Here is a 22,720-nt window from a genome sequence, read left to right as displayed (position 1 = left end):
AAAAACCTCACACTGTGTGTAACAACGTGTCCCAGAGACATGCATGCAGCACACGCAGTGCGTGTAAACGCCGGAGCTGTGCGGCACCAGCAGGGACGTGTGTGTGGACGGTGATCGAGGCCCGGCTGCTCCTGCCTCACTGCTCCTGGTGTCAGACAGATGGTCAGACCAACTCTTGTATGACTGATTATTAACAATAAAAGAGTTGAAAAAAAATACAATAAAACGACATAACTTTTTCTCTAAAGACCAAAACAAGCAGGCAAACATCCAAGAAATAAATGGAAAGTTATGAAGAGGTGGCAGAAACAGTCACATGGGCACGTTGTCTGAGCGGCCAAGCTTCCCGTGACTGTGCTTGGAGACGCCCGGCCCCAGCCTGCAGCCTGGCAGGCATGTTTAAAATATGACGATCCCAGGAGTGATTTCTGTTGGGTCAGGCCCGCCGCCCATGTCCTGTGCCCACAGAGCCCAGAGCTTGGAGGAGCAAAGCAGGGGAAGGGACAGTGGGACCTACATGGAGTCCCTCCTGCTTCAGCAGTTCCCGCAAGGTCCTCTGCTTCCACAGGCAGAGGGCGGCTCGCTGCCAGTCCACGGAGGGCAGGCACAGGGGCCTCCAGGGAGAGCTGGCCGGGTCTTCCCAAGAGGGAGGGTCTCGGGTCTCTGAGAACCATCTGAACACGAGGAACTGGAACTGAAAAAAGACAGTGGCGTGTGTGCTGTGAGACTGAGGAAACACACAGGGGCCTGGCTGCGCTCGGCTGGCAGCGAGGAGCCCCTGGTCTCAGTGGGAATCCAGCCCTGACCACACATCTCTGAACTGCCACGTCCTGCAGCCACGCACGGCCGTCCCCCGCGACCCGCCGGCCCCGGCATTCTCACTAAGTGTGCTCAGTGGCTACAGGAGATATCTCGCTCCCTCGGTGACGCACTGAGCCGCACATCTTTGCCTTAGGAGGTCGGACCCCCGCCCTCATGCTGACAGAGCCACAGGCTGCTCGAGGGGACCTCGGGGAGCTTGGGACACAGGGCGAGGACTTCCTCTTCCGGGCCACTCCTCCAGACCTCCATCCCACACTTTAAAATGTCAGCACCTGGGACCGGGAGCACAGGGGCACCTGGACCCCAGGCTGCTCCTGACGCGGTGCAGCTCCCGACGCGGAGGAGCTCCCAGCAGCGCCCAGGAGTCTGACGCGGAGCCTGGAACTATGAACCAGGCTCAAACCTCAAGGGAGATGTTCCCTAAAGCTCTGCAGGTGCAGCAGCACTGGTTCCCACTGTGACGGCACCGCCGCCTTTGACACTGAGGATTCTAACACGCAGTTTCTCAGGCTGTCTTCAGAGGAGGGGCAGGTGCTTCCTTAAATGCTGACACACGTTCTATAACATCAATCTTTTAATCTGCCTACTTCACAAATAAGGAGGGACATCTGTAGTTGTCACCTTCCAGCCCCTCCTCTTAACTCAGATGGACGGAAAAGGCAGTGTTGGACCCAAGCAGACGGCGGGGTGGCACCAGGAGACAGTCTGCTACAAACGAGGCCGGTGCTGAGACGGAGGCCATACAGGCTTCAGGCCAGAAACCTGTACAAAACTGGAACTTAGAGGAGAGCAGAAAAAGGAACCCAGAAGACTCACCTTTTTTATAAGGCCTGGAGACAAACAGCTGTACAAGATGTCACGTGACTGGGAAGAAAACTTACACAAAGAATAAGAAATTGCCGCCGTACAAAATCTGAAAATAGAAAACAGAAATTATAACACAGAAATGGGATCCATGCAAAATAACAGGTGGAAGAAGAGCATGAACTGCACAAAGTGAACTGAGAGCCTCCCAGCCCGATGGCCGCTCGGTGCTCAGCTTCAGGCCCAGCCTGGCTGGCTCCTCCGAGCCCTCGGGAAAGAGCCCCCCAGTCAGGCCGTCTGGCCTGAGCCCTTTCCACATTGACGAGAGACTCAGAAAACACATGAACACACAGGCTCTGCACGTAAGGGCTTGCTTTCCCAGCGTGTCAAGAGCCACGGTCAGAACAAAGGGAATGAAGTGAGGAGGTGCAAGGTGGGTGTTTCTTGTGTGATTGCATAAGGCTCTCATTCACCTGCGTGATGGCAAATTATTCACTGTTCCGGCCTAAAAGAACCTCAGAGCCAGAGTGAAGCACGTCCAGTTTCCAACTCAGCCTCTGCCCGCCCATGGTGTGGGACGTGTGGGAGGGAGAGGCTGCCGAGAACAGAGGTGACCATGAGGCCCAGAGTCAGGACTGTGGCGAGGAAGGGGCCCGACTCCCCGGGTGGATTTGTCAGTGGTGCTGCTGTGGATGGCGCGGACAGCTGGCGGGCACTGGTCCCAGGCCGCACTCCTGTGCTCAGCTCTCCCTGTCTCTCCTAATGCCAGCTCAGTCCGTGAGCCACGACCCTGGTCCCAGCCAACATCTCCCACTGGAGCCTCCGGCTTCCATCCTGACCTCAGCAGCCACAGTAAGCCCTTCTGGCCTGAGTCACACGTGGACTCCCCAGGGCTCTGCCCATGGGATGGCCACTCTCACCCAACCCCCGCCCATCTCTCACACCCGCCGACCCCAGGCTACGGGCTCCCTGCGACTCACTGGGTCCCGGGACGGGGCCTAGCACGCAGTGTGCAGTGAGTGGATGAGCACGTAACTGGACGACGGGTCTCAAAACCCTCTGGATGGGATAGCTCTGTGTGTAGAAACGTCCCCCAGAGAAAGCTGCTCACCACAGGGAGACCCCAGAACCTAACCTGAGGGGCAGGTCCAACCAGCCGCTGGCACCTGACCTGGAGAACGGCACCTGCAGCCCATTGTGAGCATCTTGAAAAGCAGGTAGCAAAGTAGGGTGATCTCACTTTTATAACCGAAGATACCAACACACACATAAATACACCCAAGATAAGGTTCTGGAACGGTACAGACCAACACGGTAAAGAGTGGTCATCTGTAGAGCATGTGTGTCTGTGCTAATTTTGTCTGATAAACGTGGGTTACTTTTGACAAGAGGGACACTCACTTCAGACACAGGGCTGAGGACTCCTGGGTCCTACAGGGCAGGAGGATATCGAAGAGCTCGGGGACGGGCAGGCCCCTGGCAGGGGTGGGAGGGCCCACATGCACCTCCGGGAGGGCAGACCTGGACTCGCCGAGGTGGACGGCCAGGGCAGCCAACCCCACCACATGTGAGGCACTCAGGCTCGGGCCCTAAAATAGGAAAGAAGAGTGGTTCAGGGACTTCCCTGGTGGTCTAGTGGCTAAAGACTCCGTGCTCCCAATGCAGGGGGCCAGGGTTCGATCCCTGGTCAGGGAATGAGATCCCACATGCCACAAGTAAGAGCCCACATGCTGCAACTAAGAGCCCGCATGCCGCAACGAAGACCGGGCGCAGCCACATGCATACATACGTACATACGTAGATAAATACAGAAATATTTAAAAAGAAAAGAGGTTCAGCATTGGGGGGGCAGGAGGAAGCCCACCTCCTGGCTGGAGGAGGTGGCAGCCCTACCTGGTGACGGAGCAGTTGGCAGAGTCTGCTGAGCAGAGCCGGCAGGAGCCTGCGTCTGCACAGGGTCCTCACGAAGTGGGCGGCCCAGGGGCCCTGCCTGTGGGGACAGCCACAGAGAACAGTGGCAGCGGCCAGGCCTGGCCCTGCACTGCCGGCCTGGAGCCTGGTGGACGAGCAGTCAGGCACCAGAGACTGAAGAAAGAACCAGGCTGTTCCCCAAACAGGAGGGTCTCCTGTTGCAACGCTGACCATCGCCACATCCCTGCTGGATAAGTCCGCCCCCACCCCACCCAGGCCCTTCCCCAGTGCAGCGCAAAGTCAGGGAGCAGGACCAGGGCCCAAGGCTCAGAGCTGGACCAGGATCGACAGCCACTCTCATCACGAGCACCCAGGCCGCCCCAGGGCAGCTCCAAACCACCCGGTGAGACCGCCTAGCCTCTACCTGTCTGGTGGGGCGACGCTGGAGGCCGCCATGAGGTTCTGACAGAAAGACGTCAGCAGGAGGTCCACGACCTGAGAGAGGAGAGGTCTCAGGGCCGCAAACCCACATCACAGTGTTTCCACCCTGGACACACAGGGCCACAGTGGAGCTGACGAGACTGGAAACGGGCCCCCATCCGGAGAAGAGGCTGCAACGCCTCGGCACAGGAATCCCCAAACCCTGGGAGGGGCCCCCAGGGGTCATCACGGAGCTTCTCAGCAGAGAGCAGGGTCAGCAAACCTGCCCACAAAGGGCCACGAGCAGCCTCTGCCACAACTTCCTCCCAAACACAGAGTCTGTAAGCAAACGGCAGCGCCGGCCCGAAACCCTCGACTCACATGTGGCCTTCCTGGCGCCCCACACTCACCCTCTGCTCCCACGGCTGCAGCTTGGGGGCCCGGACGCTGAGCTGAACCGGGGCCCCCTCGATGTCGCTGTCATCCTCACCCAGGCCCAGGGCGGAGTGGAGCTGTTCAGAAATCACTGCCATCTGAGCCAACAACGCTGCAAGGCAGGGACCGGCGCCATGAGCAGGGGCGCCACCCACCACCACAGGGGCCACACTCTCAACTGACCCTGGGGCCGCTCTCGTCCCCGTCCGGCCAGCCGTGGAATCACTTTTCTGCGGTGCAGGTGGCCAGGCTTCTCCGAGGGGCTGGCATAGCTCTTCACATCACCACGGCCCGTGTCTATACCCTGCACCCCTCGCCCGCCAGCCACCTCTGCACACCCTGACGCCCACTGCGGCCGCCCGGCCCGGCCTCGGCGGCTCTGCCAGCACAGGGACTCGCAGGCCTGGCTGGTTGACCATCTTGCGGCAGCGCTGGGGCCCCACACGGGCCTTGACCTCCCCAAGAACCACGTGCTGCAGGAGCAGAGTTTGGAAGGGCCACGCTGGCCACCAGGGGATATCCTGGGCCCTCAGGACGACCACGGTGGAGGCAGAGCTAACAGTGCAGAGCTGGGGCTGCCGACCCTCCACCACAGGTGAAAACCTGTGCGTGACTTCTGACCCCAAGCTTAACTCCTCACAGCCTTCCATGTAGTTTGCATGTCACGTGAATCTACGTATATTTTATGCATTCACGACATACCTAGTTTTCTCAATATTTCTAGGCAATGTGGTTTATCTGAAATTTTTGCAATTGTCATTTATTTCCAAAACTTTTTCAGTATATTTACTGAAAATAATCTGCATATACTGAGTCGACACAACCCACACTGTTAAAAACTGTGTTGCGGACTTCCATGGTGGCGCAGTGGTTAAGAATCTGCCTGCCAATGCAGGGGACACGGGTTCGAGCCCTGGTCTGGGAAGATCCCACATGCCGCGGAGCAACTAAGCCCCCGTGCGCCACAACTACTGAGCCTGAACACTAGAGCCCGCGAGCCACAACTACTGAAGCCCGCGTGCCTAGAGCCCGTGCTCCGCAACAAGCGAAGTTACCGCAATGAGAAGCCCACTCACCACAACTAGAGAAAGCCCACACGCAGCAACGAAGACCCAACACAGCCAAAAATAAATAAATTAAAAACAACAACTGTGTTGTTCAAGGATCAACTGTATTTCCTCCGTGAGACTCATAGGAATTAAATGAATTCATAATAAATAAAAATCTACTGAAGTTACTAGGTAAAAACATGCCTTATGTATTTTAGTTTCTGCATTTAGCACAGCAAAAATCTAAAAACATTGGAACCTAGCATTTTCTTCTGTGGACCACTGTGGCCACTGAGCGCTCTGAACTGCTCATGCTTGTCCTCCAGACCCCCTCATGGGATACAGTCCTAGAAGCAGAGGCCCAGTGCTGAAGAGCACAGCCACCCAGGCAGTAAAGGAAGGAGAGAAGCCCCACAGCCAGCAACGCAGCTTTCCTCCTCTAGGTCTCCTGTCCCACAGGGATGCCAAGTAGCAGAATATCCATATTCTACCCAGACTTTGGGACAGCCTGAGTGTCAGAAAGGAGGCATGCTCCACACCCACCAGGCTGTGGTCGCGTTCACTACCAGATGCTGAACTGCAGGGAAGATGCACCGACCGCTGCCACTATGGGCAACAGAGCAGCCACAAGCTCTGAGCACGTCAGGGCTGGCCTGGGCACCCACGGACACCCACTGTGGAGGGCCCGCCCCACAGCCCCGTCCTCACCGTCATGCTGGGTGGGATCTGTCACTGAGGCCCTGAGCTCTTGCAGGGCAGTTGTGAGCAGGCCCAGCGGCTCCTCCGTACAGCTGGGCTCCAGCTCCCTTCGCGAGGCTACATCTGAGAGACAGGAGGTAGTTTTAACAATTAAACAGGTTAGATCAGATAGGAAGCACAGGGAACTGACGCTGTCCCTGGCTTCTCCGTGCAGAGGGCACACGGAGGACGGGGCCCTATAAGGAGGGACGTGCAACGCTCTCCCCTGACGGCGGATGTTAATGTCCTATCGAAGTTAAAACATTCATAAGGAAGTTCCAGAAAAACCATGGTTCTGTACACACTATTGCCACAAGTGTAAACAGCAGGTACGTAATGAATAAAGACCACATGCATGTGGAGGGAAGCTGGGCGGGGAGAGCAGAACTGTGGACAGATGATGGTTCAGTCCCTGTTTCTCAAACTTTTAAGTAACACTGTGATATTGTTTTTTACAACAGGATGTAAAAATCAGTGTATTAGAGGGCGTTGCCAGTCCTCAACACACATTTAACAGGTTTACTAAAAATACCAGCCCCATGAGATACAGCATTAGAAAACATTCTAGAAGCCCCCAGAAGCAGGACCATGGGTTAGGAGAGGAGGGCAAGGCCTCACTCAACAGTGGACACAGCCCTACGGCCCCCTTGGCATCCTGTCTGCAAGATGTTTCGATACTGGTCCAAACAGGTGTGGGTCTCCCTGGCCGTCAGAAACCGAGAAAGATCGTGCAAGGAGGGTCTGGCAGACAGAATTAGAAAACAGAGCTGCAGTTGCTCATGCAGCCTAACTGGCCCTGCAGGCGTCAGAGGGATTGACCAGCAAACAGCTGCACCATTTCAACACCGAGAGACCAGGCCCTGTCCCGATGGCGCCTCGTTTCTGGGGCGATGGGGTGCGGACAGCCCGCCCAGCTGCTCCAAGCAATGATGCACGCTTTCACACACTGGCCCAGGTCTACATCACTGTCCCCTAGAAGCAGAAAGATCCCCAACCGTCCAAACGGCCAAAGAGCCACGGCAGACCCCCTACTAGGACACGGTGCAGAACAAGCACCACGGGCCTCGGGCCTGGCTGGTCACCTGACTTTAAAGCTCGAATTCAGATGGGCAAACAGAAACCACATCACAACCTCAGCGGGGCACACAAAGATGAGAAATGGTCAAGTGGATTTTGTACTGCATGCGTGTTCAGGGAATGACATCATAGGCAGCCCTCCTGGTGTCACAGCTGTCCCAGGGCTGGTGCTGGGCAGTCTCTGAAGCCACAGCTGTGACCAGACCCAGCATGACAGAACCAGACCAGATGGACCAAGGTGCCACCGACACGTCTCGTGATCAGGGAAGTGGAGATGAGATGGGCACATCTGGGGACCAAGCAACCCACTGACCTTACCTTCTGGCTTCTTCTCTCCGACAGTGGAGCAGGCTTGGCGGTAGGTGGAGTATAAGGAGGGGGGAATTTTATCTGCTCTGGATCAGAAGAAAACATTAAATAGTCAACTAGGACTCAAATTAATTCTCAAGCTTACAATCCCAAAGACTATCATAAAACAGAAATATGCAACAGAGTAAATCTAAATAAATTATACAACACCCCACAGCATGACCCTATGTTTAGGAAAAACATTGTCCATATGGACTTAAACGGTCCTGACTACTTCATACGTCCTATATAAACATCTACCAACAGTGGGTTTTGTTCTGTAGTGAGATTATAAATGATTTTCACTTCTCTCATTCAAGTTTTGGTAATTCACAAATTTTAAAGGTGAACTTATATTACTTTTAATGAAAAATGCCAACTAAGGAAAACATCCAATTAATGTCATTAAAAATACAAGTCTTGTGATGAGGACACGGGGCATCTGCAGGGCACGGACACGGCTGGCACGTTCTCATGGCACAGCAGCAAGTACAAGGACAAGAGCCACAGAGCATCACCCCCCCAACAGTGCTGCAAACCGTGACAACGAGATTCAAGTAGAAGAACAGAGACATGGCTGTGGTCCAGAGTGAGAATCCACACCAAGACTGGAGGGAGGCAGGGAACTTGGCTGGAGACTAGGAACTGAGGGCACCACCCACTGCCCTAGGGACTGGAAAGCCTTGTTTAAAAAACAGAAACCAATGCAAATAAAACGAAAGGACAGGGACTTCCCTGGTGGCGCACTGGTTGAGTCCGCCTGCCGATGCAGGGGACACGGGTTTGTGCCCTGGTCTGGGAGGATCCCGCGTGCCGCGGAGCAACTAAGCCCGTACACCACAACTACTGAGCCTGCGCTCTAGAGCCTACGAGTCACAACTACTGAGCCCAACTGCCATAACTACTGCAGCCCGCACGCCTAGAGCCCATGCTCTGCAACAAGAGAAGCCACCAGTGAGAAGCCCGCACACCACAACGAAGAGTAGCCCCCGCTCACCACTAGAGAAAGCCCATGTGCAACAACAAAGACCCAACACAGCCTAAATAAATAAATTAAATTAAATTAAAATTAAAAAATAGACTGCTGTACAAAGGAATATCTGATGGCAGAAATGAAACACTCAGTAAAAGAACTTGCAGATAAACTTGAAGAAATCTCTCAGAAAGGAGAGGAAAAAACAAAACAAAACATATGCAAAATAGGACAGAAGAGAAAAAAAATTAGAAGACAATACAGGAGATCTAATATCTAAAAAATAGCAGTTCTAAGAAGAAAAAGGACACAAAGAGTAAATCTGCAATGAAATAAACCAAGTTGAAATAATCAGTGTCTGGGATTTGCTTCAAAATAATCCAGAATGGTGGGTGGGTAAGTGAGTTTGAAGGCTACAGATGAAACAAGATTGCCCATTTATTGATAACAAATCTGGGTGATAGATTCTATTCTGCTTTTCTGTCTTCAATTTTTCATGAAAAAAAGGTTTTCAGTATCCAAGAAAATTCCTTAGTACTGAAGGGTATGAATTTCCAGAGTAAAAGGCCCACCATGTGCCCAGCCCAGAAATAAAATTAGACCCACAATGAAGTACACTGCTATAAAATTTCAGAACACAGGGAACAAAGAAAAGGCACTACAGGCCTCCAGAAAGAAAAACACAGATTCCCACACAAAGAGTCAGAAACTGTAAGTTTCTAACATCTCAGTAGCAACACTGGAAGCTAGAAGTCAATGGAATGACTCTTAAAAATTTGAGGGTGGGCTTCCCTGGTGGCGCAGTGGTTGAGAGTCCGCCTGCCGATGCAGGGGACCTGGGTTCGTGCCCCGGTCCGGGAGGACCCCACATGCCGCGGAGCGGGTGGGCCCGTGAGCCATGGCTGCTGGGCCTGCGTGTCCAGAGCCTGTGCTCCGCAGCGGGAGAGGCCGCGACAGTGAGAGGCCCGCGTACCGCAAAAAAAAAAAAAAAAAAAAAAAATTGAGGGAAAATAATTTCCGACTTAGATTTCTATACCCAAACTACCTATCAAATGTGAGGGCTAAATAAGGTGTCAAACTATCTACCTCACACCCATCCTTTTGTAAGAAGTTTCAATAGGATGTTTTCCACCAAGACGAAGGAGTAAACCAAGAATGAGGATGATCTCGAGCACAGAAAGGAGAAGCCAGCACGAGCCAGAGCAAAGGCCGTCCGTCCCCAGGTGACGCTGGAGGAAGGTACAAGGGTGATGGCAGTGTTAGAGGCATGAAAAGCTAGTGGGTCCGAGCGACGCAGGTCAGACAGCTCCAGAAGAGACGTCCCCGAGAGAGAACCGTTGGGGCACGTGGCGACTCTGAACAAGAGAACATGGAGACGACTGGCAGAGCGTCCAGCGAGTCATGACATGTACAAGGAAAACGAAGACAAAACAAAGAGAACTATGAACTCCAGAGAAAACAGAAAGTAATGATTCCTAACGACCAACTCTCAATAGTGTTCAGACAGCCTTAAAAAACCGTTTTTTAAAACTAACACAGGAAGGGCAGCTATGTGTATCGGTAAAGGAAAGAAAACTAAAACAGAAAAAGTCAATACCAAAATGATAATGTTGTTTGGAGATTTGGGGCGAAATATCAAAAACTCAGTTGAGTTGAAAATGCTTGCTTCCAGAAAGAAAGTGAAGTAGCAGGGATGGGTGGGGGAGTGGCTATTTCTCTCTCTTTTTTAAAAAAATAAATTTATTTATTTTATTTTATCTTATTTTTGGCTGCGTTGGGTCTTCGTTGCTGCGCACGGGCTTTCTCTAGTTGTGGCGAGCGGAGGCTACTCTTTGTTGTGGTGCGCAGGCTTCTCATTGCAGTGGCTTCTCTTGTTGGGAGCACGGGCTGTAAGTGCGCAGGCTCAGTAGTTGTGGCTCACGGGCTCTAGAGCGCAGGTTCAGTGGCTGTGGCGCACGGGATTAGTTGCTCCGCGGCATGTGGGATCGTCCTGGACCAGGGCTCGAACCCGTGTCTCCTGCACTGGCAGGCAGATTCTTAACCACTGCGCCACCAGGGAAGCCCCTGGCTATTTCTCTTAATAAACTTAATAGAAGTATCTGACTCTTTAATCTAACTTAAAAAAAAATTTTTTATGGGCTTCCCTAGTGGCACAGTGGTTGGGAGTCCGCCTGCCGATGCAGGGTACACCGGTTTGTGCCCCGATCCGGGAGGATCCCACATGCCGCGGAGCGGCTGGGCCTGTGAGCCATGGCCGCTGGGCCTGTGCGTCCGGAGCCTGTGCTCTGCAGCGGGAGAGGCCGCAACAGTGAGGGGCCCGGGTACCACACAAAAAATAAATAAATAAAAATTTAAATAAATAAATAAATATTTAAAAAAATTTTTTCAAGTATAGTTGAATTACAATGTGTGTTAATTTCTGCTGTACAGCAAAGTGACCCAGTAATACATATATATATATATATATTCTTTTTCATATTCTTTTCCAATATGGTTTATCACAGGATATTGAATATAGTTCCCTGTGCTATAAGTGGGACCTTGTTGTTTATCTGTTCTATATATAATAGTTTGCATCTGCTAATCCCAAACTCCCACTCCATCCCTCCCCCTCCACACCCCCGCACTCCCCAGCAACAAGTCTGTTCTCTATGTCTGTGAGCCTGTCTCTGTTTCATTTGTGTCATATTTTAGATTCCACACATAAGTGATATCATATGGTATTTGTCTTTCTCTGTCTGTCTTACTTCGCTTAGTATGATTATCTCCAGGTCCATCCATGTTGCTGCCAGGACTCTTTAATCTATATCCATATTTAATTCTGACAAAACTCTTTTTTAAAGACTAGAAATAAATATGTCAAAAAATTAGGGACTTCCCCGGTGGTGCAGTGGTTGGGAATCCACCTACCAATGCACAGGACATGTGATCCCACATGCCGTGGATCAACTAAGCCCGTGAGCCACAACTACTGAGCCCATGTACCAAAACTACTGAAGCCCATGTGCCTAGAGCCCATGCTCCCCAACAAGAGAAGCCACTGCAGTAAGAAGCCCACGCACTGCAACAAAGAGTAGCCCCCGCTCTCCACAACTACAGATAGCCTGCGTGCAGCAACAAAGATCCAACGCAGCCAATAAAAAAGAAGCTATACCATGCAAATACCAAAAAAAAAAAAAAAAGCTGGTTTTAACAGCAGACAAAATAGAAATTAAGGTAAAAAGCCTAACAGAGACATTACATAATAACAAAGGGAAAAACATCCAGCAAGAGAAGCCTGTATTTTAACAATTACGAACTTTCTTGCAACAAGACAAATCTGACAGAATTATAAGGAGAAACTGACAAAATCACAACCACCTCCACAATAAACTGATAAACCAAAGACACGGAAAACTATTCAGGATACAGAAAACTTGAGAATAAGCACAATTTAACAGACAGACCCTACAGTCCAAAACTGAAGGTCATGTGTTGTCTTCAAGGATGCGCGGAATGTCTGCAAATTCCAAGCAAATTCTGAAAGAAAGTCTTGACAAGTAGAAAAAACTCCATACAAAGTGAATCATATTCTTTGTGAAACATGCAATTAACATTGGAATTCAACAATAAAAACTCATGGGCAAATACCTAAATGTTTAAAATTTTAAAAAATTTACTTAAAACTAACTTACAAATTATGAGAAAATCATAGCACAATGGTTGAGTATTTAGAACTGACCGACAGTGTAAGAACTACACATTGAAACTTTTGGAAGGCAGCTGAAGTGATATCTGGAGGTAAAATTTATTAAAATATGCCTGTTTTAAAACACAAGAAAAGTTATAAGACAATAAATTAAACCACCACTTTAAGAAGTTATAAAAAGAACAACATAGTAAACCCAAAGAAAACAAAAAGTAAATAATAAAGTTAAAATCTAAAAACAAATAGAAGATGTTTTTAAGAACAGCAGGGAGGGGCTTCCCTGGTGGCACAGTGGTTGAGAATCCGCCTGCCAATGCAGGGGACACAGGTTCGAGCCCCAGTCTGGGAGGATCCCACATGCCGCGGAGCAACTAAGCCCGTGCGCCACAACTACTGAGCCTGTGCTCTAGAGCCCGCGAGCCACAACTACTGAGCCCGCATGCCACAACTACTGAAGCCCGTGTGCCTAGAGCCCGTGCTCCACAACGAGAAGCCACCGCAATGAGAAGCCTGCGCACCGCAACGAAGAGTAGCCCTGGCTCACCACAACCAGAGAAAAACCCACATGCAGCAACGAAGACCCAACGCAGCCAAAAATAAATAAATTTATTAAAAAAAAAAAAAACAGCAAGGAGGGGGCTTCTCTGGTGGCACAGTGGTTAAGAATCCGCCTGCCAATGCAGGGGACATGGGTTCGAGCCCTGGTCCGGGAGGATCCCACATGCCTCAGAGCAGCTAAACCCATGCACCACAACTACTGAGCCTGAACTCTAGAGCCCGCGAGCCACAACTACTGTGCCCACGTGCCACAACTACTGCAGCCCGTGTGCCTAGAGCCTGTGCTCCGCAGCAGGAGAGGCCACCTCAATGAGAAGCCCCAACTCACCACAACTAGAGAAAAGCCCATGCACAGCAGCAAAGACCCAATGCAGCCAAAAATAAAAATCAATAAATTTATTTAAAAAACCCCAAACAGCAGGAAGGACACAATATTAAAAGCTGGTTATGTGATACAATTAATAAAACAGACAAGTCTTTAAGTAATGAATGAGTCATAAAAAAGGGCAAAATTAACACTAGCATGAAAAAAATTTTAAGAAGGGATGAAAAGTACAGATGAGGTAGACAAATTTTTTAAATCACAATAGAATATCATGAAAAATGATACATCAACAGATCTGCAAACTTAGATGAAATGGACAATTTTCTAGAAATATATATAAAAGCTAACTCGAGAATAAAAAACCTGACTAAACCGATAACCATTCAAGAAACTGAGTCAGCAGCCAAAAGTCTTGCCTCCACAAAAGACACCAGGAACAGATGATTTTGCAGCCAGATTTTACCAAACCTTCAGGGACACACGATCCCTGTGTGACACAAACTATCTCAGGGGACAGGAAAGAGGGAAGGCTGCCCGGTTCGTTCCGTGAGGAACCAAATACCTTAATGGCAAAGCAGCCAAGGTGAGTCTAACAGAATGAGACACAGATGCGAGAATCCTAAATAAAGTATCAGTAAACCAAATTCAGCAGTTTATAAAACAAAAAACTGTTACCAATTAGGGGGTATTCCAGGAACGCAAAGACAGTGGAAAAACCTATCAATGTAATTATCGCATAGCTGATGACAGGAGAACAGCACAATCATCTTAAGGGATGCCAAAAAAAAGCATGAATTCCTGCTAAAAGTCCTTAGCGAATTCACAGAGGGAACTCTTTTAACATGGTAAGGAGCATATATATATATAAAACTACAGCAAACAGCATTAACGGTAGAACTCTAGCAGCAGTCCTCTCTCAGCCAGGAACAAGACGCGAGGCCAGCTTTCACTCCTGCAATGCTCATTATACTAAAATGCTACCCAATACAGTGACAGACACTGAGAGGCACAATAATCAGACAGGAGGAGGCAAACTTGATCTTGTGGACAGCGTGACTGCACAGAAAATCTCACCACGCACCGGGAGTAAGTTCAACAGTTAATGGAAACAAGGGCACCTACACCTCAGCAGCAGCCGATGAAGAAGACAGAAAAGAACACGCAGTTCACAACAAAAGCTAGGTACCGAGTAGCAAGGCTGACAAAAATTTACAGGAGTTGTATAAAGAAAAACCACAAAACACTCGTAAAAGACTTGAATAAACAAAGACGTACCATGTTCCTGGAAGGAAAAACTCAGTACCATAGTAAAGCCAAATATCCTCAAATTAATCTATAAAATCAATGAAATTGCACTCAAAATTTTAAAGTTTTCATGGAGATATAGCCAAGGATGTTCACTGAAGCACTGCTAACAAAGCATAAAAGTGGAAATAACCTCAGGGTCCAAGTCCAAGGTGGTACGTTAATCTATTTATTCCGTAGGCATGTGGCCTGCACCCTGGGGTGTGCGACGTGGCAGTTTGCAGACACAACAGAATTCCACACAGCATTAAACAAACCAGAGCACGCGACCAACGGGGGTAGTGAGAATGCAGGTCACAGAACACCACACACTGCTATCAAATCCACTTTGAAAACACGCAAGACCACACTGTGTGGTGTGTTTGTGTGTGGACATAATTTACAGTTATAAACATATAAAACAGAAGGATAAAAAACAGAGGAAACATTTATGCACCAACTTCAGGATAATGATTTTCTGGGAGGAAAAGGTGAGGGGATCAGAGACCTGGGGTAAGATGTATCTGGACTATTTCAAGAAAAAAAAGGAAAGATAGCAAAAATATTAATGCGAATGGGGCATAGGGGCGTTTTTTTTTACTGGTCTCTTTACTTTTGGAATATCTTATGCCAAAAATAAATAAAAGTAAGGATCCCAGAGAATGGCCTAATCATAAGATGAAAAAGCTTATTTTTACTTTCTAGGCCCTTTATCTTTTCAATCTTCTCACAGGACCCATCACTTCCCATAAGACACTGGAAAACGGTTTATACTTTCCTGTTTCTGCCACCCCTCTGCTCCTGGAGGTCCTCAGTGTGAGCCGGGGGATGGGACGCCCCTCCTACATGTGGTCTCCACTCTCCCCAGACCGTCACAGTGGAAGGCGTTCACCTCCCCCTTTTCCTTCTTTCCTTAAATTCCCTCCTTTCCCAATGATTATGTAGCAAAAACACTACTTTCTTTAATTCTCAGACTAATCATCCTAGGAGTTCATTGAAAAATGCTAAGTTGTGATATTCAGAATCAAAGAAATTTTCTTTTTAACATTTTAACTAATTTTGAGCCAACTTTTTATAAGTAAAGCATACATGTGACAAAACACATTTCTCTACAGAAGAGCCACAGCTCCTTGCGCCGTTATTCCCCAGACGAGCCGCGCTGCCATGCGTACCTCCTCAGGGACTCTATGAGAGCGGCCCGGGAATCAGGGACCCTCGGGAGCTGAGAGGGAAGACAGGACTTGGGTGAGACGCCAACAGGGACCCCGCTCTCTGCCGACCCGGCCTCACGTTCACGGCGACGTGTACTGACCTCTCGCGGTGTGAGCAGGGCGGGGAGAAAGTGGGACAGGTAGTAGGACCTCCGGAATATGCTGCAACAGAAAAGGCCAGGCTCAGGGGTGCCCCACCTCGAACAGAGGAGCCTCAGAGAGGGCAGTGACTGTCTACACAGGGCCGTCCCTGCAGGCCAGGTCGTGGGCCATGTGCTGTCACGTTTCAAGGCTATGACATTGTATCACGTTTTCAAGTGTTCTTTCCCACTGTTTTGGGACACTTCACACAAAGGGAACTCTGTGCTGGTGACCACCTGCACCCAGAGTCTGGAGGATTCCAGATGCATGGCCCTGGAACCTGGCTTCATCCGCGGCCACGAGGTCGACCACGGGAGCTGGAAGCGGTGCGTGTTTCTCAGAGGCAAAGCCTTAAGAAAGCTACGCCACAGCTACCCCGGACTGGTAGCAACCAGAATTCAACGTGTTTTGGCGTCACACCAAATTCAACACAATTTTGCTATTCAACTCCCTGTGCTGGCTTCACACGGTCACCGTTGAAGCATGAACAAGAAAAGCCATCGTGGCCAAAGGGAGGGCCTGTCTGGTCCCTCTGAACAGTCTGTGCTGCGGGGCACCTGGGCTTTCCACAAGGGAGCTCATGTCACAGCAGGGGCTCGGCAGCACCTGCCCACCAGCCCTTCCGGCAGCGTAACCCCACCTGGCCTCCAGGACGGCGGCGGGAATCTTCCCCGTGTGTTCAAACACCGTGATGGCCTTCTCAACATCCTGGGACGTTTGGCAGTGGGGCTCCAAGTGGGGAGGACGGAGAAAAAACAGAAGATTTAAAAGAAAAGGCAGGAGCAGAGCCGGGCCGCGGCTCTGTGGTCGGGCGAGAGGCATGAGAGAGCAAGCGGCATGCAGACAGACTCCCTGATACCAGCAAAACCACAAGGAGGGACCAGCTGCTGCCCCGGCCCCAGGGAGCTCAGCACCTCTGGGGAGCCACAGCCGCCCCCAGGTCCCACGTGTCTATGCCCTCCACCCCGCTCCCTGATGCCCTTCTGGGAGAGACAAGAATCCCAATGCAAGACTTTCAGGTGGGAAGGTGCCAAGACCTAATTTTTGAGATTTAAAAAAATTATGAAATGGCAACTTGTGAACAGCAGTAAATCTTAAATAGAAAACTTAAAGTATTCGCCTAACAGTCCAACAGCAAGGGCTCTCCAGAGACTCGCAACTTTGAAGTACAAGCGTCTTAGGAAAGCACACACACACCCCATACGGCCATCCAACATTTGGTCTACATAAATATAGTTCACACTTTTTTCTGTAATTCCTAGAAAAACATGACACGGCCTTTCCCCAACTGTTTTACAGACCACTTTGTCCGTGAAACCACGGGAAGGGGGACCTCCTGGAAGAAGCATCCCTGTAAAAGGTGACCCTTGCTGCTGCTCTGAACAGTGTGGATATGACAGGACAAGCACTGGAGCATAGCTCACCCCGGCTGCCGCACACGCACTGGGGCCCAGACAGAAAAGGTTCAGACACGCAGAGACGCTCAGCGACGAGCCCGGGACGTTACCTCAGTGACATCCCCAGTTGAAGACAAATCCTCATAGAGCCCCATGTTTTCTATAGAAACCTGCAAAGACACAGGCGCATGTGAGGACCCAGACAGGCGCTGGCCTCCGCGGAGAGAGAGGAGGAGCAGGCAGCAGGGGAGGCTGGGACTCGCCTTGAGGTCGGCCAGGCGCGTCCTGGCCAGCGCCACGTAGTCGGTGAGGAGGGCGCGGTACTTGCTGGGAACCAGTGGCGGGTGGAGGACGTGCACCTGCAGGCAGAGGGCGGAGCAGGTCCATCAGCCCATCAGCTGTCCTGACTTTCTGGGGGAGATACTCATACTGACGGCAACACAGTTGAAGAATTAGCCAAAGACCCCAGGGCCACAGCTGGAGGTGGGGCAGACCGAGTCCTGGGTGAGGATCTCTGCACGGGGCCGGGAGGGGTGGCAGGGGCCCTGCCCCAGAGCCGGCCCCGCCCCCCCACACACAGCCCTCCTCCCCTCGGAGGGAGGCGTCGGGGCCCCAGGGGGAGCAGGGACTGAGATGCACGGGGAGACCGGACTCCAGGCTGCGTGAGTTACGTCACGTGTATTCTTTGAAATGAAATATGCATTTCTTAATTTAAAAAAGAAGGTGAGATTCATTTTCCAAGTGCCCTACCCCTCAAAGCGAATGCTGGTTATAGTCATCTGATTACAAAACAAAGCTCATTGCAAGGCACTTGCTAATCATGAGACTAATGTACATGGTGAGAAAGAACGTAAACTGGAGCGTGAAGTCTTCCACTCCCAGAAGGAACGTCCACAGCCACTGGGGGCATATTCTTCCAGATCCTTCTCCTTCAATATAAAAATATATCATTTTTAAAAACCAAACATGGGACCCAGGACACTTGCTGGCCTCGGTGTCCGTGGTATGGGGACCCCTTTCTATGCGGGCACCAGGCCCCCTTTGCTCACTCACCAGCTCCTAGGACCACATGCGGCTGGTTTCTGGGCATTTACTATAAGAAACATGCCTCCCCAGGAGTGCACCGACACCCCAGGGTGGCGTTTGCATTCTGTGACTGTCACTTGCGGGGGTGCCCTGAGCCGAACGTGCTGCCGCCGGCCTCTCACCTGCAGGTACCGGGGGCCCTCGAAGGGCACGAGGTCAGACAGGAACTTGAAGAGGAAGACCAGTGCCTTCTTGCTGCAGCTGTGGAAGCCCCTTGTGCTCCCGAAGGTGGCCTGTGGGGAGGATGGGCATGAGGTGGGGGCGACGGGAGGACCTGCCGTGTGGTGGCCATGGCTACATCCCGGCCTCAAAAACAGCAGAAAAAGGGAAGCAAAGCCATTTCAGTTCATTTGTCTTTAGGACGGCATGGCTGTGGCCTAGCTAAACAGATGGACTGAAAATTTATTTTGAAAATTAAAAATATATTACTGTAGAAAATGGTAAATTTGGTGCCTTTCTATTAACGTTAGTGACAGGATTTGTTAACCACCCTGCAAGAGTCCCTTCCTCACAGGTGGATTCATTCCACTCCAGCCCCAAGCCCGTCTGAGTGGATGAGATCCCTGCAGGGGTGGGCCCTCGGGCAAAGTGCCCATGCCACAGCAGGAGAGTGGACTCTTATAGAAACCAGGGCACCCAGGGGTGCCTGGGGGTGCCCAGGGCAGGGAGGTTCTGAAGAGGTGTCGGCCCTGAACATGTCCCGATGAGCCTGCAGAGACCAGCACTCGCCTCACGCCAGCCACAAGAGGCCCGCCTGCCACACCATGAGGCCCACGGAAGCTCCTCCTCCAAAGCACACCCTGTGGTTCTTCTGAACAATTGTGCTGTCAGACAGACGACAGGCACAAAGTCATCAGAACGAGCACACAAGGCCGACACCACTGGACCTACTGTGGGAGCACTGAGTGCACTGTGGTAAGAGTCCCTCAGTGGCAGGAGTGTGGACGCAGTCAGTGAGTCCACGTGCGTCCAGCAGGAGCCCCTGGCCCGTCGTGTGGAGCTGGGGGAAGCACGGGGCCAGGAGGGAGCTCATTCCGCGAAAGAAGGAACCACGCCTACCATGTCTACGGCACACCAGGCACAGAGCCCGGTGGGTGCAGAGAGGCAGGCTCTCCAAAGAGGCCATAGCTACACCACCCAAAGCTTCTGCAAAGAACAGGGCTCGTAAACCCAAATCCACACATGCCCAACCTTCAAAGCTGATGTCCCAAAGATGCCCCCCAGGCCCGGCCAGGTTCAGCAGCCTGGGAAGAGGGGCAAACACGCGCAGGCGGAGGGAAACAGGGAAGAGAGGAGGGTGCTCCCTGACAGACGTGAAACCAATCACAGAGCAGCACACTGTGCAAAAAAAAGGCAGCTGTGTTCGCTTTCACCCTTTCCTGCTGGATTTCACTCATTTTCTTGTGAGAGACGGCAGGAGGCCCAATGAGGCAGATGGGAAGCTGAGCAGTCTCGGCAGAGTCGACCCCAGCGGGAGCACAGGCGGCTCACCTGGAACCAGGCAGCATAGGACGGGAAGGCAGCTGGGCCCTCTAGTGCAGCCTGCCGTGCAACCAGGAACGCCAAGACCATGCTGTCCAGGTCACCACTCTCGAACGCATGAGCCAGCAAACGCGACACCCAACCTAGGTGAGAACAGTGGCACTGCTGTGGACGGGAACTGGGGCGGGGGTGGGGGGGCAGGCAGGACAGTCCGCTCACCCAACACCGACCCCCAGGCCCTGGGTGGCGGCCCGCACACAGCCTAGCAGCGGGTACACGGGCAGGCCGACAGCAGAGGGCGGTCCCGAGGGCAACGGCTGGGTAGGCAGGAGGGCTTCCATCCTCACTGAGCCAGACACGGCGATTCCGCCCGCAGGCTCGCCCCAATGCCGGTCCACGGATCACACGCACGGAACGCAACGGGGCTCCCGTCCCCACGCACCATTAACCAGCTGCTGTGAGTCTGGCAAGCAGATCACGAGCGCGGACACGCAGGACAGCACGTGCGGCCAGTTCACCTCCTGTGTCTCCAGAACCTCTTGCAAGTGGCCCACCAGCTCCTCTGGGCTCAGGACCACGAAGAGCTGAAACCGAAGTGTCAAAGCTGGACCCCCACTCCCTCCCACTCTGCATCGGACCCAACCTACACTCGAGACACCTGCCGCCCTGACCCCCACGGCCAGCAGTGGCTGCAGGGAGTTCTCAATCTGAGGACAAGGTGCTTTGCCCAAGTGACAAGTTCAGTCTCTGGACCCGGACGGCAGTCCAGCCATGGACGGCCGTGGCTGTGGCATCTCCTGGGACCCACAGAGCCCGTGCAGCAGGCCTTGGACCCCCCCTGTGCACTTACCCTACGGTACAGGCCACTGAGCAGAGGCGGGGTCCTTGCAAAGCTCCACTCTCTCTGCATCTGAACAGCGTCGGAAACTTCATTCAGGAGGAAATACACATAACGTCACATCAGTAATCATCAAAAAGTTCAGTATCAATAAAGTACCTTGTTTTAATTTGCACTTTCCCAAATGTATGTGAACTTCACCATTTCCCCATTTTCCAGCCATTTTTTTTTTTCTTTTTTTTTTCGGTACGCGGGCCTCTCACTGCTGTGGCCCCTCCCGTGGCGGAGCACAGGCTCCGGATGCGCAGGCTCAGCGGCCACGGCTCACGGGCCCAGCTGCTCCGCGGCATGTGGGATCTTCCCGAACCGGGGCACGAACCCGTGTCCTCTGAATCGGCAGGTGGACGCTCAACCATTGCGCCACCAGGGAAGCCCCCAGCCATTTTTTAATGTCATGAAATGTCTGTGTCTTCGGTAACCCTTGATCATATCTGCTACAAATATCCTCCAACCCATCGATTACACTTTAATTTTGCTGCTTTTAAACTTTCACTGTGAATAAGCAGTCAGTGAGGACGTGTTGAAAGGACACAGCTGGAAAGCATGCATCAGCCAGGCCAGGCCCTCCAGAAGGGCAGGAGCCTCTGTCGGGGGCTTCCGTGCGCCCCTGGATGCAGCACCACAGAGAAGGCACCATCAGGAGCCTCGCAGACCGCCCAGCCCTCACGGGACAGTGCGTCAGGCAGAAGATGACTCGGGTGTTGGACACCCTTCAGAAAGCCACGCACCCACACAGAAAATGCTGACGTGAGCCGCAGAAACAGAACCCTGAAATTCACAGTACGAGCACTGTTTTAAAAACCTATCTAGAAAAGACAGGAAGGGCTTCATATTAAAGATATTCTACTTTGGCAATAATGGGTGACGCTTCTTTAATTCTAAATTTTCTTTACGGGAAAGTGTTGCTTCCCAATGAGATGTTTAATGACAAACAGACTGTCCTCCCAGCGTTAACATCCGCGGCCCGAGCTTCTGTCAAGGGAGGCACCCAGGGCACCAGGACCCACCTTTCAGCACAGGCTTGTGGGTGAGGATCTGGGTCAGAGTGTGACAGAAGAACCTCTTTGGAGACTCGGTTGAAATTATACTTCGATACACGTGTCCACTGAACACACCGAACCTGCAGGGGCAGCAGAGGATCTCAGGGGAGGAGACCCCTGCAGGTTCCCGCCACTCAGCAGTGTCAGCACCTGGCGGCAGCAGCTCACACACGAGGAGCGGCTCGCTGGCGAAGCCGATGGGGACCCGCTGGCCCCCGACTGCAGACCCCAGCGCAGGCTCACAGGCTGGCCCTACCCACGCTTCCCCAGCCAGGCCTGCAGCCAGGCTGCCGTGCCGCAGACGGAAAGGGAATCCAGGGGAGTGTCGCTTCAACAGGACACAATCAAAGGCAATGGAGTGGCTGTCACATGGAGAAGCTAGAAGGTCAGAGTGAGGTCACAAAAGGCTGGGCCTCGCAGGAGGTGACGGAGGCCATGGTGACGACAGCCAGTGGCTGGACCCAGGCCCAGCACAGTCGCAAAGCCTCGGTCTCCCCATCTGTGAAATGGGAACCAGAGGTGGCAGGGCCATGGTTCCCACTGAGCACCTGATCCTGCCCCAACACGTGGAGGCTCTCAACCACACCTGGAGCCAAGGATGTCCTTCTCCCGACAGGAGAAGCGAGAAAAGGAGAGGGAGCAGGATGTCACTGACAGGTCAGGGGGGACAAAGGGAGACCGGGGCCGACAGCGGGGTGTCATGATCAGCCCCACCCGACCCCTCAGGGGAGAGAATCCGGGGCCCTAGCAGCCATGCAAACTACCCATGTCACACGTGCAGTGAGGAGGCTCCAGGCAGGATAGCCACCCAGACTGGGAGGGGACGTCTGACTTTACTCTAAGTGTTGGCAACTAATTCAAAATCGTGAAAAGTTGTGATCTGACTCCCGGAACAAGTCTGAGCACGGACTCAGCACATCGTGAAACTGCATAAAACACAGAACAGAGCAGTGTTCTATATGCTCATCAGTAAAGTACTCACACAGCAGGTTTGAGGACTATTAAAGTAATCGTGGAGAAGAGGTAATCAGGA

The 22,720-nt window shown here is 52.0% G+C and overlaps 1 protein-coding gene across 1 annotated transcript in view; it reads right to left on the bottom strand.

Moving 5' to 3' along the window:
- Positions 1–22,720, bottom strand: part of FANCA (FA complementation group A) — a gene marked incomplete at its 5' end in the record, with an annotated part of 52,961 nt that overhangs the window by 12,030 nt on the left and 18,211 nt on the right. The window contains 18 exon segments of the mRNA XM_081216612.1: positions 518–694; positions 1,639–1,735; positions 3,028–3,215; positions 3,520–3,616; positions 3,962–4,032; positions 4,368–4,504; positions 6,150–6,263; positions 7,575–7,651; positions 15,605–15,654; positions 15,745–15,805; positions 16,425–16,513; positions 17,292–17,351; positions 17,445–17,540; positions 18,390–18,500; positions 19,759–19,892; positions 20,192–20,333; positions 20,600–20,676; positions 21,655–21,767. Coding sequence (XP_081072738.1) covers positions 518–694; positions 1,639–1,735; positions 3,028–3,215; positions 3,520–3,616; positions 3,962–4,032; positions 4,368–4,504; positions 6,150–6,263; positions 7,575–7,651; positions 15,605–15,654; positions 15,745–15,805; positions 16,425–16,513; positions 17,292–17,351; positions 17,445–17,540; positions 18,390–18,500; positions 19,759–19,892; positions 20,192–20,333; positions 20,600–20,676; positions 21,655–21,767 — 1,891 coding nt within the window.

Source organism: Mesoplodon bidens (assembly GCF_964165515.1).
Source record: "Mesoplodon bidens genome assembly, chromosome: 18".
Taxonomy (NCBI): Eukaryota; Metazoa; Chordata; class Mammalia; order Artiodactyla; family Ziphiidae; genus Mesoplodon; species Mesoplodon bidens.
Note: the sequence above shows the minus strand (reverse complement) of the source record. Positions and strands in the feature narration are given on the sequence as shown.